Source organism: Alligator mississippiensis, chromosome 1 (assembly GCF_030867095.1).
Source record: "Alligator mississippiensis isolate rAllMis1 chromosome 1, rAllMis1, whole genome shotgun sequence".
In the NCBI taxonomy this organism is placed as follows: domain Eukaryota; kingdom Metazoa; phylum Chordata; order Crocodylia; family Alligatoridae; genus Alligator; species Alligator mississippiensis.
The window spans coordinates 416,812,742-416,831,749 of NC_081824.1; the positions used below are offsets into that span (position 1 = coordinate 416,812,742).

The window sequence follows — 19,008 nt, forward strand, 5'->3', positions numbered from 1 at the left end:
AGAGAAACCAAAGTTAAGATGAAAGGCATTGCATCTTTGTATTAAAGTACAGTTCCTATTTCGTATAAATTGAGGCTCGTCACATTACATATATGTAATTTCCCTGATTTCAATGGAGTCGTATTAATTTACACCTGCTGAAGGTCTGTCCTTTAAAGTTTTAATATAAAATGAAGGCCCTAATTTTGCAAAAGTTTCACAGGCAGGACAAAAAACCCATTGCGTTCAGTATGTATTCCATGAACAGAGGCAGGCCAGCCACACTTAACTGTTATCAATCATTGCCAATGAATGTAACTAGAAATGTGGTGAGCTGTTCAAAAACTGGTCACGTCACAGTAGAACAATGTCCTTACCATGATCTCCATCAGAATAACAACCCTTGGTGCACAAGGTATTTCCCTTTATGCTTGCTTTCTGGGAGTCATTGCTGAAACTATAGTTACCTCTGTTTCTGGAATCCTACTGCAAAAAGGATGCTGTTCTCCTTCAAAGAATTGCACATGTACCCATTTCACTGCAGGAATATGTGTGCCTCATGCACTCAAGCTCAGCTGAGAGGAGGTAGAATGTACATACAGACAACATACCTTGAAGCACTTAAAGTTTAAAGCAGGTAAGTTTAAAGCAGCCCAGTCATATCTAGTTCCACATGTACCACTGAGTGTTAGACAAAAATCAAACTTATTTCCATACCTGTTAAACCACCAACCGCAGTTGTTCTCCTTTGCGCAGTTGCCTGTTAAGAATCTATCATGATCCTTGTCTGACGTGGTAAACTGCATCCCACTGAGTGATGCAGACCACTGTTCTTTAAAGTTGCTCCCACCAGACAGAGCGTCGCCAGCATTACCAGAATAGGTGCCAAACCACAGCCTGTAATTGTCCTTTCAAAATAAAATGTAAACATGCCTCTGTTATTAGCCTTCCCCTCTCACAGCCTTTAAAAATGCCCATAATTGTTTTCTGCAATGTAGTGCGGGTCAGGGTCATTCCTGGAGTATCTCCACTGACATCAAGCATGATTCTGGCCTTTTGCCTTCAGTGATACTAGCCTTAGACAATGACCACATTTAATTTGTCAAGGGGTAGTGCCAGCTAACACTTGGACTACTAAGGGCTACGTGCCTTATGAGAAGAGGCTGAGGGAACTGGGTTTATTTAGTCTAGAGAAGACAGAGGGGATTTAATAGCAGCCTTCAACTACCTAAAGGTGGGATTCAACAGAGGATGGAGCTAAACTGTTCTCAGTGGCAGATGACAGAACAAGGAGCAGTAGTCTCAAGTTGCAGCAAAGAAAGTTTAGGTTAGATATTAGAAAGAATTTTCTCAATACAGGGTAATATAACACTGGAACAGGTTACCCAGAGAGGTGGTAGACTCTCCATCCTTGGAGGTTTTTAAGACCCAGCTAGACAAAGCCTTGGCTGGAATAATCTAGTTGGGGATGGTCCTGCTTTGAGCAGGGTGTTGGACTAGATGACCTCCTGAGGTCCCTTCCAGCTCTAATTTTCTATGATTCTATGTAGTGTTCGCTTTCAACACTTACACAATACAAAAACAACACAGGGCTGTAAGGGGCTTCCTGAGACCCCAAGTCCAGTCCCCTACTACTACTGGAAATCAGGTCACTATCAGGGCCTGACTAAGTTCAATCTTTAAACAGCTACTGGGAGGCTGATCTAGATCCACAATGCTATGATGGTTAGAAACCTAATATTTGGCCTAAATTGGCTGATCTGGTGAGAATATTTAGGAGTGAGGCTCCATTGTATACTTCTACCAAGATTTGGAGGAGTTTGATCATTTGTAAAATTTTAAGTATTTTTCTGTCATAACATTTGTTTCTATCCAAGAAAAATGGCAGTAAGTAATTAAAACAGAGCTGTGTAAAACTTCTGTAACAAAACTTGAGTAGGGATCAAGGGTTAGATCCCATAAAGGACTTCGGTGCATACAAATTAGGAACTACAAAGTTTAATGATTACATGACCAAGTACCTGTGTGGAATCCAGAACCCTGTACTAGGTATTCAGATTTTATATACAATGCATAGGGGAGTTATGCTCCTTAGAATGGTGCTCCAAGAAACATGGGCTATGGGTAACCAATAGGAAACCCTAAGTAAAAGGCTGATTCTGAAATCTAACCCTTCTTTGTACGTGCCCACAGACTTGAGTAAGGCTTCTCCATCTACTTGGAAGTCAGAGGTCTCCCCTGAGATTAGATGTCTACAACAATTCTCCCTCTTTGTTTTCAAAGTAAGCAACTACAACTACACTTTGTAAGGAACACAAACTCTTTGTGTGTTTTAGGCATGTTCTGAGAACACTTCCACATCAGAGCCTTCAGGGAACTTGAGGCATCCCTCTGCTAAGTGTGGCTTCCAAACTAGTTTAGGAAGGAGAAAGGTGCTAAGCTCCCCAGACTCTGTTCACAGGCAGAAAACTAGGCATCTAGAGAACTTTTATAAGGAGTCCCCACATGAGCATCGGCACACCCAGAACTTTGTAGCAGCTGAGAGGAGTTTTAAGGACTGTGCTTTTGGATTCTGGTGTTTCAATTCTGCTTAAATACTTTACTGGATCTAGCTATAGGTTCCCCAGAAGTTCCAATGATGTTGGCTGGAAAATGTGGCTGAGTCTTGAGCATAGTGGGTTTCCAACAAAGGTGAATCACGTTTTAAAACTGTTTCCTATTTTAAGTTGAACCACATGAAAATTGCATTTTCATATCGTGACCCCAAATCAGACAGAAAACTTGGCAGATTTGCATACATTTGGTTTTGAGTTTCTAGCCTTATTCATACCTGACACAAGACAAAACTCGGGGGATGTAAACCTGCATGAAAGGGAATATTAAGAAAGGTTCACATGGAAAAAATTTCTCAATCAATTATCCCACCTTCCCCCTACAGACATCTCAAAGCTTTTGGAAAATTTGGCTTCTGTAATGGGACAAACCAAAACTGGGTTTAATTGCAACTAAACTTTTCAAAAGCTTAGATCTAGGATCTTTGTAATTTGGTCCCACCTCAACTCAACTTGAATCCCTGTGAACCAATAATGATGAATTTGGTAAAGCTCCAATTATAACTTGGATTAGTCAGGCTGCAGCAGGAATCGGGGAAATGCCCTAAAAGTCCCTGTTAGGAAAAGTCCTAAAATAAATCCCTGGGTTTTTTTATTCTCACCTGCTCATTCTTGATCTGGAAGTTTTCATAGATAGCATATCGTTTCTCTCCATGCCAGTCCATCAGGTCAATTTTTAACATGTTTTCCTCTAGAATATAAAGCAGTAGCTTGTTACATGTCAAGTCCACAATGAACTGTGCAACGTAACTTTTAAGGAAGTATGCAGCTGGAAAAACTGCTCATACCTCTAACCAACAAGTCATGGATGTGATCATTGCCTAGCCAGTATTCGTCATTTTTGCTTTGAAATCGTCCAAATCCTAGTTTGTAATCAGCCCACTTCCTGCAGCAAAATAAAATAGCAATTTCTGGACTTTATGTAGAATTCTAAAGGATGGGAGTTGATAGCTGACAAACTCTATCACCTTGTTACTGCAAAATCTCTCAAAAAAGAAATCTTAGTCTTTACTTCTAGACCAGGGATGCTCAATCTCCAGCCTATGGGCCAGATCCAGCCTGCAATGCCAGGTCATCTGGCCTGCAGGTCTCCCCATGGGTCCAGAAATTTGGCGGCGGGAGAGCAGTAGCAACATTCCCCTGCTGCCAAATCTCCGGACCTACGGAGAGCCCCAAGTCCAGCGCTAGATCCCAGTGTGCAGGGCTGGGTGGGGATGGTGCCAGGCCCCAGGGCCCAATCCCTGTGAGCAGGGAGTAGGAGGGGGCAATGACAGGTCACTGGGACTCAATCCCAGCATGCATGGTGTGGGAAGGGAGAACTACCAGGTCCCCAGGGCCCAACCCCAGCATGCAGACAGGCTCTGGGCCACTTACTGGGCCCGTGGGGCCAAAAGGTTGAGCACCACTACTATAGACAAATTTTTCCCATGCTGTCCTATTTAGAGCATGGAGTTGAGACACATTTATAACAAGAAATATCCATAACTACAGACCACAGTCAACTGCTTTACATGTTACAGGCATGAATATTCACTCTGGCCTCAGTCCTGCAAAAGCTGCCAGATTCAGTGTTTCCAAGATAAGATCAGAAATGGCTGGGCAAGAGGAACACAGTGGACCCCATATTGGTCTTTTTGTAAAACTTCTGACAGTATGCTTCAAAATGTTAATAATAAGAACGTGACTTAACAAATCTTAAGCACCTGACAGACATGGCTGCTATTACAGAATGTCCTAAAGAATTAAACACAGGCTAAAGGATGAAAACAAAAAATAGCCTATCAAGTTGTGGGAAAAGTTTACTGGCCTGTTTTTATACATCTGCGTTCTGGTCCAAAACCGTGCTGTTTCCTGTCACCCCAATGTATCTTTCAGTGCCACTGGGTGCCTGCTCAGTCCTTCCTTTCAAGCAGGCAGTTGAATTGTTTTTCATCAGACTAATTAGATCATTTTTTACCAAGATAAATCTCATTTTGCTGCTTCCTGCCTATGGTTCTGCTCCCTCTACGTTCCCTTGTGTTATCTCCAAATTCTCACAGGGAGTATCTGTGAATGCCAATATAGTAGTAGTTGCCAGTTTTATTAAGTTACTGTTTACTCCATCTTCCACATAATTAATGAAGTGCTAATTAAGACTAGTCTAAACACCTTTCTACACCACTTATCAGTAGCTCAAAATCAGCATGTGTTGAACTCTTATGCTAGTGGTACTTAAACTTGTAATAAAAAACTGTCTTTGGTATCTTTATGCTGCACTGCAGACACTTCAGGGTATGCTTACATACTCTGAAAATGATGCATACATTTTTGTGAGGATAATCCTAACTACCTTCCTATGGCTTTCAACTAGGAAAGGGGCTGTATGGACTATTTTTTTTCAGTATTTTGATTAATGATGGGAAAGAGAAGTAAGCAGTAGGTTATGCCCTAATAGCATTTGTGTTATGAGAAAGAACACTATTTAATGGGTCTCAGCCTATGCATTGCTAGGAGATATTTGATGGTTCAAATATTTGATATTTGAATAATCAAAGAAATTTCAACACATAAGGACAACCCAATGAAAAGGTGTCACAACTCCTTTCTGATTAATTCTTGTGATTGAAAGAAATCACTACAGGGGCTGATCCTACTAATACCTACTCACACAACTTGTCCTGACAAACAGTTCTATCACTAAGATTTGCTTATATAAGCATGAGTGTGCAGGACCGGGTCTTAAAATGGTAGCAATTGTGACTATAAGATACTATAACAGGCTGAATAGACTATAGAAGTCACAGTGGCCTCTGAATACTCACATAAATCCCAACTGGGACATTAACTGAACCCCATACCTGTTGAAATTCTCTCTGCCATTACTGCGTCGCTGTATCACAGTCCAGCCACCTCCATCAGACATGTCACAATAAACCAGGAAAGGTTCTTGCTCTGGGCTGGGCCTTATCCGGTAATATCCATTTTCCGTTTTTTTACTATTAAACACTGCAGAGCAATCTAAGCAGGACAACAGTGATTAATAAAATGATGACTGGGGAAGAGTAAATTGGGGGCTGCAGTCAAGAGAAAGCATGAAAAGGAAGTTGTCAAGAGACAATGATTTCTGCCTCCTACACATGAACCCACCCACTCTTGGTTGGACACTGAGCCTGTAGAAGAGTGATAAAGTGTGGTCCTAGCAGTAACAGTTTTTAACATTGCTTGGGTGGTCAGGTGGTATCTACATTAAAACAGCAGAGATTTTAGTGTAGTATGTACTCAGGAGTCTTTAGCTATGTTGTCTTAAGTGTCATGCACGCTGAAGGCAACATTAATTTAGATTAGTTGCCTCCAAATTATGGTAGGAAGCACTTAAAGTACCACTGGTGGAAGAGGCTGCATGCAAATATATAGCTTCCTCGGGCGCTTGTACACATGACGCCATTAACATGTACACATGACAAAAATGTCAGTGTGGCTTAATGGTGTCACAGTGTACACATGCCAGACTTTTGGGGATGAAGTTTAATTTGCAGCTTTGCAAATTGCAATGATGCAGCTGTCAGCTCACACCCAGCCATGGGAGAGGCAGGCAGGCTCCGCAGAAAAAAAGGATCGGGCCCCTCACCACTTCAGAAGTGGCGAGGGGCCCGATCCTTTTTTTTTCTTCCAGCAGAGCCTGCCTGCCTCTCCTGCAGCTGGGGGCGAGCTGCTGGCAGACCAAGTAGCCCTTGAGCTGTGGAGGGGGACCTCAGTCCTGCCCTCCATGGTGGCAGTGCCCCCTGGGGCCACATGGGTGGGCTGCTAGCAGGCTGGATGTTGCCCCAGCTCAGGGTCGGGGAAGAAGTCAATTGGGCCGGGTGCTGCCCCTGAGCTGAGATAGCACATGGCCCGCTAGCAGCCTGCCCGGGTGGCTCCGGGTGGGTACCACTGCCACAGAGGGAAGGACTGCCTGCCCCCTCTTCTGCAGCTCAGGAGCCGCTTGGCCTGCCAGCAGCTCACCCCCAGCCGCAGGCAGGCTCTGACTCACACAAAAAGGAAAAAAAAAAGAATTGGGCGCCTTGCTATAACATGATGAAAAAATTTAAATGGTTTAGTCCTCAGGCTTTTATTCTATGCCCCACTGTTTCAATTTAGGGGACACAGAATAAAACTTTGGGGACTAAACCCCCATCACATGTACAAGAGCCCCTTGTGGGTAAAACTATTAGGAACTATTGGCAGTGGACCAGATACTTTGAAAGCTTAACTCCCAGTTCTCTCTGCAAGGGCGGGAGGGGGCACTGGGAAACCCCAAGCTTTTACCTTCCTTTTACCACAGGAAAGATGCCAGAGAAATTTACAGGGGATCCCAATATAGTTCCAGTCCAGTTCATTTCCAGATAGGGGATAATCTAGACAAGAATCAGGGATGGACTAATCATTTTGGCACGTATTTAAAAAATAAAAAAGAGCTCAAAGTTAGGTTCCTTAATCCTGCTACAGGCTCTTGGATGGGCTGTTTTCAAAAGTGCTGAGCACCCACCAGTTTTCAGTGGCTTTAGCAGGTACTGCAGGAAACTCATCAGTTTTGAAAATCAGAGGCTACTTCTTGAAGTGCCTAAATCAGGATTTTAAACCATAAACCTCAGCCCAAGTTTGAAGCAATGACATTTGCAAATGACAGTACCATGACATACGACATTTTATTACACAGCCTAAACACTGGCTGGTGTCCATTGTGCTAGGTACTGTACAAACACAAAGAGAGAGACAATGAATGCTTCAAAAGAGATTACAGTCTAAATAAGCAAGACAGGCAAAGTCAGGAGAGAAAACAAAGTGACAGGTCAGTGTCCTTGGACTGTGGGTCTACTCTTCACCTTCACATGTAGCTAACACATGGTACATATAGTAACCTGACCATTTTAGTAACCTGACCAAGATACAAAACCTCCTGCATTCATTTTATTAAGGGAACAAGATAAAATACAGAATTGTGTTTCTGTTATATACTGGATATTCAACAACCAATAAATATTTTGATATTCTGAAGGGGAGGTTTCTACTTTATTCTACTACAAACACGTACCTTGATCATAGACTATAAGATTTCCACTAGTTGGAGGTAGAAGTACCGCAGGCTGCCTACTCCTGCTGACTGAGAAGACCTTGCTCTTTGTTCTATGATAGTTGTTCTCCAAGAGGTCCTTCAGCTGTAGTTCATATAAGTGAAGCAAGTCTTGGAAGAATATTAATTTCTGTTTTAACTTATTGTTGTCTAAGAGGCAGATGTCCTTGTCCTAAAGGAAAAACTGAGGCTTAATATAATTAAAGCAATAGAGAGTTTGTAGCTTGCAACATCCAAGCACATATCATTGTTTTGATAAAGCAAGGGGGTTCAAACTTAGGACCTCGAGGTGGGTTATTTAAGCAATAGACTTCTTCATAAATCAAAGTATTGTTCAGGATGAGTATGAGTGATACAATCTGGCTTTTACATTGCTGTCAAATTGGACAATTGATGTTCCAGTAGAAGTGAAAGATAAAAGAACAGGCACCCAGTGTAAATTTGGAGAAACTATTGGAATCAGTGGAGTTGCTCCTGATTTACACTGTCCTAATCAACAGCAGAATCCAATCCAGATTCACTAGAATAAACATTTTCCATAACAATCACATTTTAGGCTGGCACAGCTACATGCTAAAAAATCTCTGCCAAAAAAGTTCTGAGAGATTCTTATTACATGGCTTTTGCTGGCCTGAGGTTACCTTTGAGGAGTGGGCTTGAATGACTCCAAACATTGCAAATTAAATAGAGATTAATTCTCTATTTAATTAATTCACCGCCCCGCAAAGCTGTATCAAGTCTGTATTTCACTCTAAACCATACATTGATCTAAGCAAGTTAAAAAACATCACCCATGCTCCCACCATGGAAATGCCATCACAGCTACCAGCTACTAACACTGCTGTTGGGAACTAATCTATTTTCTTCCACAGGACCGAGGCACTGTTGAGGACCTAACAAGGGCACTGCATGGGTTGTATGTAACCACAGGAGTTAAGCCTCCAGTGATATCAATACCCTCCAATTTTCTAATCTACTTTCTAATTCTAATCCCTACCCCAAAGTATGTAAATGAATGTATTTTGCCCACCCCTGTTCTAGCAGCACAGCAGCCAGCACTGTTTCATGAAGAAAAGCATTTACTATACAAAAAGGTCAAAGGCAGGGGCAGCTTTTGTGAGATGCTTTCTTGATCCCTTGTGGTATATATTGTGACAGTGCTGTCCACTGACGAGGTATCATTCAAAGAGAGACAAGTGCTGACCAAGGTAAGTCCTGTAAGCCAGATCTGGCCTACAGAAGTGTGTCATCTGGCTCATGGGACTCCCCGTGGGTCTTGAAATTTGGTGACAGGACGAATGACAGCAGTGTTAATTGCACTGGCTCTGGGATCCATAGCAATTAACACTGCTGCTGTCCCCCTACCACCAAATTCCTGGACCCGTGGGGAGCCCCACAGGATGGATGACAGTTTGGATTGGGCCTGTGAACCAGCCCATCTAGCCCATGACCCCTAACTACTCATCTGGCCACTGGGCACCACTGGTCTAGGACAGGGAAAGGGCATTGCCTGTAGCAGTTACTACCATATTTATGCACCCCCCCCCCCCAGTAATTAGAGTTTACACATGGAAAATTATAATCTAATTATTGGTGGGTCATCTTGAATTCATATCTTCTCCCCACTGATGCAATGAGAAAAGCAGTGGCAGAGGGGCAGAAGGGGAGTAAGTGGTGGGGGAGTGTCAAGTAGCTTGACCCAGCCCCTTGCTCCCCCACAACTTGACCCTGCTGTCTGCTCCCACCCCTTCCCATTACTTCTCTTCCCCCATGCCTACAACCTCTGGCACCTGTCCTCCTCCTGGTGTCTGCCCCTTCTGCACAGCTTCTGCCCCCCGCCCTGCTGCTTAATCTCCAACTCTAGCAGGGCTCTGGTACTGCTGTAGCTCAGGGCAGAGAGCACGTGGTTGCTTTGGCCCCAGCCCAGTCTGGTAGCAGCAGTGGCTGGGGCAATTCTGCCCCAGGATTCAGGGCCCAGTCAGGGCTGCTACCACTGCAACAGCTCTTACTGGGTTGGGCTGGGGCCAGAGCAACCACATGCTCCTTGTCCCAGGCTACAGCTGTGTGGAAACCTGCTGGAGCGAGAGGGTAAGGGGGGGGGGGGGTGTAGCAGATGTGGCAGGGTGGGGGCAGGAGTGAAGAAGAGACAGCTGGGGTTAGGGAGAGACAATAGTGGGTGAGTAGCAGCTGTGGCTCCAGCCCCAACCTCAGATCTGGGCTGGAGGTGCAGCCACTCCTGCAACTGCAATCACAACAGCCACCTGCCTCCTGGCTGCCTCATACTTGAATCGAAGACAATGGGCTTCCCCTCCATATTAAGCGGGGCGGGGGGGACCCTTATCTTGGATTCCAGTAAATATGGTATTTTGCAAAATAATCAGTAGTCACAATCCCACAGTGAGAAATAGGCAATGCAGGTGGAATCATGTTTAGTGCTAGCCTTATACAGCCTTTCTTGGATTTACTGAAAGCTGGTTATAAACATTTAAGCCCCACTTGCAGGCCTGGAAAGAAGCCTTGAGTAAATGTCCACAGCAAACTATATGGTTAAGATGGTCCACATGTATTTATTACACATTATATAGAGACTACCTGCACAACAGGAGCTCTTCTCTCTCCTTCCTTTCAAGGCAGTTGCTATTTAGTATTGCCAAGTCTATTTTTACAGTATTTTCAACCATAGTTGTTCCTGTTCCAACTACTAGCTTAGATTCCAACATATGGGCTGCTTGCGGACATTAAAAATAAAAGTGCTTTACTGGAAGAAGCAGCACATTACTTCAACCCAGCTCCATAGTGTCTATATAGATCAGGCATCTGCTTCAGCAGGGCTTTTTGGCACTTTTATCCACAGTTGAGTCAAGAAAGCCCCACTAAAGTGCTTGATCTATACAGGCATTGTGTGAGCTGGGTCCAACTAATGCACTGCCTCTTGTAGGTTTTCAGTCAATCTCTGATTGAGTTCCATCAGAAATTCAACAATCACCATCCCTCCATCTGACTTTCTCTAGAATACTCCAGCACCAACATCTCCTTTTTAGACACGATGATCAGTATCTAGAATGATAAAATACAGACCACGTTATACAAGAAACCCACAGACCAACATACATATCTGCACAGAACCAGCAATCAACCTAAACCCACCAAAAAAGCTGTGATATACAGCCAAGCCCTCAGATACCACCGCATTTGCACTGAAGAGAACACCCGGGATTGCCACCTCACCAATCTTAAAAAGGCTTTCACCCAGCAAGGACACTCCTCCAGAGAGATGGATCACATGTTTGAAAGAGCCACGTGGATACCACATGAAGAACTGCTGCAGTAGAGAAGAAAAACCCCCTCAGATAGCACACCGCTGGTGATAATATATCACCCCTCCCTCGAACCCGTACGGAAAATCCTCAAACAACTGCAACCCATACTAGAAAGAGACCCTACTCTTAAAAAGATCTTCCCAGAGCCACCCATCCTAGCCTTCAAACAAGCACCGAACCTCGCTAACCTCATCACCAGAAGCAAACTTCCTCAAGCCCAGAACACACCAAATGGATCCAGACCGTGCCATGACAAGAAATGCAAAACCTGCCAACACATCTCCACCACCCCCACAATTACTACACCCACAACAGAGCCATCAGCATTCCTGGATCTTACAGCTGCACCTCCAGAAATGTGATATATCTCATCCAATGCACCAAATGCCCTGATGGAAAATACATAGGAGAGACCAGACAACAACTGCGCACCAGAATGAACGCACACCGGAAATCTATCAAAGACAGGAATACCCAATTACCAGTGGGGGCACATTTCTCACAGGAGGGCCACTCTCTCTCCAATCTCTCAGTCCTGATCCTCAAAGGAAACTTACAAAACACTTCCCAGAGACAAGCCTATGAGCTCCATTTCATCAACCTCCTGGATACTAGAGATCATGGACTAAATATAGACATTGGATTTATGACACATTATAACCTGCCTGACATCTGACTCCCCAGGTACCTCTCCACTATTCATCCCCCTTCTCTCTTTCACCCCCTGCCTGTCTCTCACTTGTTTACTCCTCCATCTACATTTTCACTGACTGCCTGTCTTGTATGCATACCAGCCCAGCCGCTGGCTTCTTTACTTTTCATTCCATCCAGGAGGAGCACACACCAACTGCTGAAACTTCCTTAGCCTGACGAAGGGTTTTTGAACCCAAAAGCTTGCTTAATAATTGTTTGCCAGCTATTTAAGTTGATCTAATAAAAGGTATCAGATTCACCCAAAGAACTTTGTCTGCCTACGTCCCTAGACCAACATGGCTACAACCTACACCCCTGCCTCTTCTGGGCATGTGTTGCGCTTGGCGCTGGAACGCACTGAGTTTAAAGTAAAGCACCGTTTGTTTTGGGTGTTTTTACATCTGCAAGCAGCCCTCTTATTATTAAGGATGGATTAGAGCAGTTTTTCTAGTTTTTTTGGCTGTGTACCCCTTTACCTGCAAAATACTGCTGCTTTAATGCCTGACACCTGATTTATCTCTGCATGTTCATTCTTTAGGACAGTGGTCACCAAACTGGGGATCCCAATCTACAGGTAGATCCTGGAGCTTGTTTTGGTAAATCCTGGGCTGAAGGGATAGCTGGGCATGTGCACACCCACCACTCCTAGCTCCAGCTGGTCAATCTATGGGGAGGGGAAGGGGCAGGGCCAGATCAAGGCCCCCCTGCAGTGAGTGGCTGACCATGCGGCCCAGCCAGGAGCAGGAAAAGGTAAGTGGGGCCCCAGCCCGGCCGAGTGGTGGGAGGATTGGAGCCCAGGGTGTTTGGGGTGCAGCGAGCAGCCCACAGCACCACACACGTCATCCTGAGCACAGGTGGGAGGGGAGCACAGGCCCCCAGGGCCTTCACTGGGCTGTGCCCAGCAGCAGGAGCACCTCCCATGCGCCCCAGGAATGTGGAGACTTCCAGACCGGGGCACAATGCCAAGTTCCTCTGGCTGCCAAGTGGGTGCAGCTCAGTGCAGCTGGAGCACAGAAGTGGGATTGGTCCCCAGCCCAGCTGGGTCTGGATGAGTGTTGTCACTGACATCAGTGCCATTACCCCTCAATGTTCTGACCAACTGGAAGCTGTACTGCTATTATTAAAATGTAGGCACATTCCCCTTAGCAAACACCCCCCCTGTGGGGACATGTACCCTAGTTTGAAAACCACTGAATTAGAGCAAATATTTTCATTATGGACCAGATGGTCAGCGAGATATAGTGTGTTAAACATTTAGATACTGTCCTTACATTATCATTATAAAATAATTTGTCAGATTTGCCAAAACACATTTCTTGCCTCTGCTCAAGTGAGAACCACGCCCTAACCTTTCCTTCTGGTGTTTCTGAGACATCCTGGAAGGTGCTGAGGATTCTTTCTCTCATCACCTTCCAGGATCAGAACTGTGAGCTGAAATTCTGACAAGTCTTACTCATACCAACTTGTACAGATGACCAGGTCTGACCCCCTGCCCCAGGCAGGAATGAGTGCGGGGTCATAACACCCCAGCCAAATATCTGTTCAGCATCTTCTTGAAGACCCCCAAGGTAGGAGAGAGCACCACCTCCCTTGGGAGTCCATTCCAGAGCCTGGCAGCCCTAACTGTAAAGTAATGTCTCCTGATGTCCAGCCTGACCCTTCTCTCTAACAATTTGCGGCTGTTATTTCTAGTAACCCCTGGTGGTGCCCAGGGGAACAGAGCCTCTCTCAACTCTCGCTGGTCCCCCCACTGGTGTGTTTGTAAACGGCTACCAGATCCCCTCTCAGCCTTCTCTTGTGGAAGCTGAATAGATTCAGGCCCTTCAGCCTCTCTTCATAGGGCTTGACCCGCTGCCCCTTGACCATGCGAGTGGCCCTCCTCTGGACCCTCTCAATGCTAACCACATTCCCTCTTGAAGTGCGGCGCCCAGAACTGGACACAGTACTCCAAGTGTGGCCTGACCAATGCTGCATAGAGGGGAAGGATCACCTCCCTGGACCTGCTTGTGATGCATCTGTAGATTCACGACAAGGTGCAGTTAGCCTTACTGACCACTTCCTCGCATTGGCAGCTCATGTTCATCCTGGAGTCAACAATGACTCCAAGATCCCTTTCTGCCACTGTGTTGACAAGAATGGTGTTCCCCAACCTACAGGCGTGTTGCTGGTTCCTTCTCCCTAGGTGCAGTACCTTGCACTTGTCTGTGTTGAATTCCATCCTATTCTCATCCACCCACCTCTGTAACCCGTCTAGATCTAGCTGGATTCTGTCCCTCCCCTCCAGCGTGCCCACCTCGCCCCACAACTTGGTGTTGTCAGCGAATTTGGACAGCGTGCATTCCACCCCCTTCAGCCTCTCTCTCAGACCTATTATAAGGGTTCTTTGTGTAATAAGATACTACTCAACCACAAAGGTGTAATGTCAGGAAGAAAGCAGGGGAGGATGGTGCCTTAGAGACTAACTGGCTCAGAGAGGCATGAACTTTCATAGCCAACAACTTACTTTGTCAGACATCATGAATGACCATTCATAGCATCTGAGGAAATAGGTTGCTGCCTACAAAAGCTCATGCATCTCTGAACTAGTTAGACTGTAAGGTGCCACCAGCCCTACCTTGTTCCTAAATCAGTCCTATCTGGCCCTAAAGCTAGTACAAGAAAAGCTTGTATAAGAAAATACACGTAATATGCTAATAGAAAAAGATTTTTATAAAACAACAAAGCAAGTGAGAAGGTTTAATCAAAACAAAAGCATGTACCTGTCTTCACTGTGACAGAAATGAAGTCAGTGAGAGTTAAATGAAATCAGCACCTTGTGTGATTTTTGATAATAGAGTACCCAAAGAGCAATTTTTAAATATAAATTGAAAGCAGAGTGCTGTGGTATCCCATAGTACTTTCAGTTCAACACACCTTTCATCTCAAATAGCTTCTCTGAGGTAGGGGAAATTACTATCCCTGTTTTACTGACAGGGAAACAGAAGCACCAAAAGGTGGAATGATTTGCTCAAGGTCCCAAGAAAGTGTGGGGTTCAGGCAGGCATGTATGAGCACCCTTCCTCTCTGGGTATTTCTATGGAAGGTCAATGTTCAGTACTCTGAGTAGCACGTGAAGATGAATCACTAAATGGGAGCTGCAGGTCTCCCCCATCTCTTATGACTGAGTCTTGTAACACCCATTTGGGAATCTGGTCCCCAAAGCTATTACCCCTTAGGCTTCCAGTCTCCCATTCAGACCAACTTTGGTGGTGATGCATGCAAGAAACTGATTGGTGTGGTACTCAGCACAGTCTACAAATCTTACTGAATAACTTCCCACCCAGCAAACCAGAATGAAACTTAAACTATTATACTAGTCAAAGCCAATATTAACAGGATATGACCATTTACACCCCTGCATGCTGTGCTATCATTTCCTCCTATCCTATACACCTCTGTCTGATTTGTCTTTCTGAAGAGCCAGTTCCTCAGGGTGGAGGCCATGCCTTTTGCATTTGTACAGCATTCAGCATGCTTCTAGAAATGATACAGGCTTATTATCTTACAGACAAATGATACATATTTTAGCAAGTGATACTCACTGAAAGTCTAGGTGCAGGTAAACCAAAGCTTACAAGCAGAAGCAGCAGCAGCAGCAACCAGGGCATCACCATGCTCATTTTATATAGCCTGGAGGGAATTATGAATATGCTGGACTATGTGCCACACCAAAACCACAGTCACATTGAAGGTCTTCACAAGCACAGTGGGACTGGTTGAAGAAGTTACCTAAAAGTACAAATAGAACAAAATGAAAGATGCTGACACACTGCTTCAGAGGCAGAGCGTAAAGCTGCCATGTCAGGCCATAAACCCAACCCTGCTCTGGTGGGATGAACTCCTGAGGTGATGTCTCCTGGGCCGCTCTGGTTCACTTGCAGCAATGAGTTCCACAAGTTAACTAAATGCTGTGCAAAAAAAGAACTTATTTTTGTTTGTTATAACCCTACTACCAAATAATTTCACTGTATGTCCTCCAAGTAATAATTTTGAAGGGGGGTACCCCCACTAGTTGCTCAGCTAGCACATCAAGCTAAGTAGCTTAGAGTTGAGAACATGGAGATGAATGTCAGTGTCCAGCAAGAATATTCACAAGGTTTTGCTTAACAATGCTTTGTAAAAATAATATAGAAGGCATGCATAAGAAACAACCATCCATTTCACATGTGAAACCACTGCAGAAATTATGCTGTAAGTGGCCTATTTGCATGAGATACTTCTCTATAAGCATCACCTCAATATTAATACCGTATATGACGCTAGCAGAACTTATATTATACACAAGCAAGCCAGGTTCCAAGGAAACTAGGAAGCAGAAATGTCCTATGGAAGAAATTCCACAGTCTTATGCACAAGTGCATGATAGTTTTTAGGCTGTACGGAGGAAGATAGTGCAGCAGAGTTCAGCATTGAGAATATCTGTTCTTGTATCAAGCAACCTTCCTCAGTCCGTATGATTATCTACTATACAGTCCCTCAGCTGTGCATCTTGTGCTACTGACTTCACTGCAGTTACTCCTAGCTTGATCCAAGAAAAGTGAGACCAAAATTAGACTCACTGTTAGATCTGTACCCCTCATTCCTAACATTTTGCAGAGGATTAGAGCAAGCAGTAGAGGAAATGAAAAACCCAGCTTGATCTATCTATGTCTTATCAACATACATTGAAATGCATATACCTTTTGTTTGTCTTCTCTTCAGCTCTTCTCCTAATCGGATGGTCTCCCTTAAAAGTCAACTGAAACTGATAATATACTTGGGTGGCGTTTATAGACAACGGTTATGTTATTCCTTCCAGATGGCTCACATTAAGGGCATTCATGAAGAGCATTTTATCACCCTAGACAAGTAGACAGTTACATGAAAAATATTCTTGGAATCTCTTGCATGAAACAGCTGTCCAAAATCTTGTCGTTTTCTCTCCATTGTTAATCCTACTCGTTCTGAGAACAAAGAGATTAAGATAGGATCTATAGCAATAATATTCTTAAAACAGAGAGATTCCTTTGCTATATATCATTTCATGTCTTAGTTTACTGTGAAATTCAAACCAGGAATGATTTATTTTAATAGATCACTGAAGGCACCAATCCCCTTGAGGGTTCCACTTTCAGTTTAATAGAGCCATACCCCATTTCAGTAAATTTCTCAAGATAGCATGAATCTGATTTACACACACACACACACATATATATATATATATATATATATATATATATATATATAAAACAAACCATAATGCCAAGGACAGGGAATCTGACTTGTAAAAAGCAAACAAGGGTATTAAGCAAGATGCTGTTTGATTGAAACCTCAGAAGAGTTGTGATTGTGTAACTAAACTCAGAACTGGACAATGAGATTTTCTAGTTAACAAAAACAAGTTTTGTGGTAAATGGAGCAAAAAAATAAAGACAGGCATCTCCCTCTGCATCCTGGCCAAAGAATTAGACTTTATTTTAAGGACAATAGCAGGAGTGTCCATTTTACATGGCAGCTGATTGAAGGATAGATGAGGCTAAAAGACAAGTATTTTAATCCCAGCCTAACCCCAGTATTATTAGCAAGGGAAACAGGGCTGCTCTGCTGTTACAGAAGTACAAAATGCCATTTTATTAATCATATAAACATTCTTTTGTCTCCCCTATGAGATCAGAATTTTTGGCCCATTTCACAACCATCACACAAAAACAATATCCATTTCTTGCAGTGTAGGAGCTATCTCTGGCTTTGTATCCAGTTTTTACAGCTATGACATAAAGGAATTAAACTTTTCCACCTCTTTCCAGGTGCTAACCTGCTATGTACTGAGTGCCCCCCTCCCTCTTTCCCCCCTCAACCCTCACTGACTTCCACGGGAGTTTGTGGGTGCTCAGTTTACTGTTCTTTCAGTAATGAGTTTAACTTTCATTTACTTTGGGGGAAGAGCATGCATGTCGAGCAGCTGACACATGATGAAGTCCCACTCCATTTTACCCCTTGGTAACTTGTTCAGATATCCAGGCCCTCATACCAAAGCTCATGGTTTTTGTCTAGACTGTGAAGATATCACTCTTGAAAACTTGTTAATGCTGCAATAGGATGGAGTCTCAGGTTAATCATGACCAGCTAAACATGACCCATTCTGTCTATAGTAGGTGACAAATCATAGTTAAAACTGTGTTAGTTATAATGTGTTAAGTCATTTCTGAACACGTGTGAACTTATTTTCCATTTTTCCCCACATCTGGGATGTGGAGATCACGTGATACAGATGTAGCGGAAGGGTGTGTCTGTGTACTATTCTATTTGGCTAAAAATAAGTGAGTTGCCCTAACCAAACATGAACATTGTGTAATTACTAATGATACTTCTTCACAGATGTTGAAGTCCCCTGATAGAACATTTGGAAAACAACTTTCCTTTCCTGGAATATGCATGGCTGACATGCTAACTACAATACTAATCCCCACTTGGCTATTTGGAAGTAGGTCAGATCCCCACTTTGTAAAATAGTCAGTATTAGGACTGTCCACAAATAAGAATAAATATCAACAACTTAATTGACAAGGCTGCACACCTGGCAAAAAGCTCCTGGGGGCTGAACAACAGTCTGATTTATTCAAAACCCTCTCAACAAATTTATGAACAGATGGAAAAATAAAACAGTGGTAATAAGGTTTAAATGGTTCTGGAAAAAGTTTTTAGATATTTTTTCAAAGTGAAGTGACATTAAGTGATCTGATTTTAGGGAGAAGTCAATGCCTAATGGAAAAACCCAATCATCCTTTAATATTAGCTGTGAGGGCAGAACCCCCTAAATACCAATGGGGTATGTGAATGTAGATGGAGTTTGTAGGAGGCAGACTCAGATAAACCCAGGGCCAGTCCCATTCAAAGTAACATAAATCAACAAAGCTAATTTAAAATTAATCCACATGCTTTACATGTTGCTCCCTTTTGCCTTGTTCACAGCACAGGAGTGGACTGGAACCCAGAAGATCTTGGCTCTGTTCTTGGCTCTTCCACTAGCCTGCTGGGTGACAAGGGACAAGTCATTTTACCTTTCTGTGCTGCAGTTTCCCCATCTGTAAAACAGAAATAATTATACTAATTATGTAAAGTACTTCAGGCCTATTGATGAAAAGCTCTGTAAATGGATCAGGTGGTACTATAAACTAACTTTAATTGCTAGTTAATAATGATTAGTTAATAACAATGTTGTCTCTGTAAATCACACACACTTCTGTTAAAGCACTATACCCCTTTGCAGAGCACATACATTATTAATGGAACAGGT

General features: G+C 43.6%; 1 protein-coding gene across 5 annotated transcripts in view; it reads right to left on the minus strand.

Moving 5' to 3' along the window:
- LOC102575733 (fibrinogen-like protein 1) overlaps positions 1-19,008 on the minus strand; it is a 76,629-nt gene that overhangs the window by 1,037 nt on the left and 56,584 nt on the right. For 2 of the 5 annotated variants that reach the window (XM_059713042.1, XM_019491357.2), the window contains exons 2-7: positions 15,275-15,461; positions 7,642-7,852; positions 5,429-5,588; positions 3,380-3,477; positions 3,194-3,282; positions 697-887 (exon numbers count right to left, since the gene is read on the minus strand). In XM_059713042.1, the coding sequence (XP_059569025.1) occupies positions 697-887; positions 3,194-3,282; positions 3,380-3,477; positions 5,429-5,588; positions 7,642-7,852; positions 15,275-15,352 (827 nt within the window). In that variant the 5' untranslated portion in view covers positions 15,353-15,461. Of the gene's footprint in view, positions 1-696; positions 888-3,193; positions 3,283-3,379; positions 3,478-5,428; positions 5,589-7,641; positions 7,853-15,274; positions 15,462-16,411; positions 18,797-19,008 lie in introns of those variants that run through there. The other 3 variants (XM_059712922.1, XM_059712947.1, XM_059712891.1) reach the window with 3 other exon arrangements.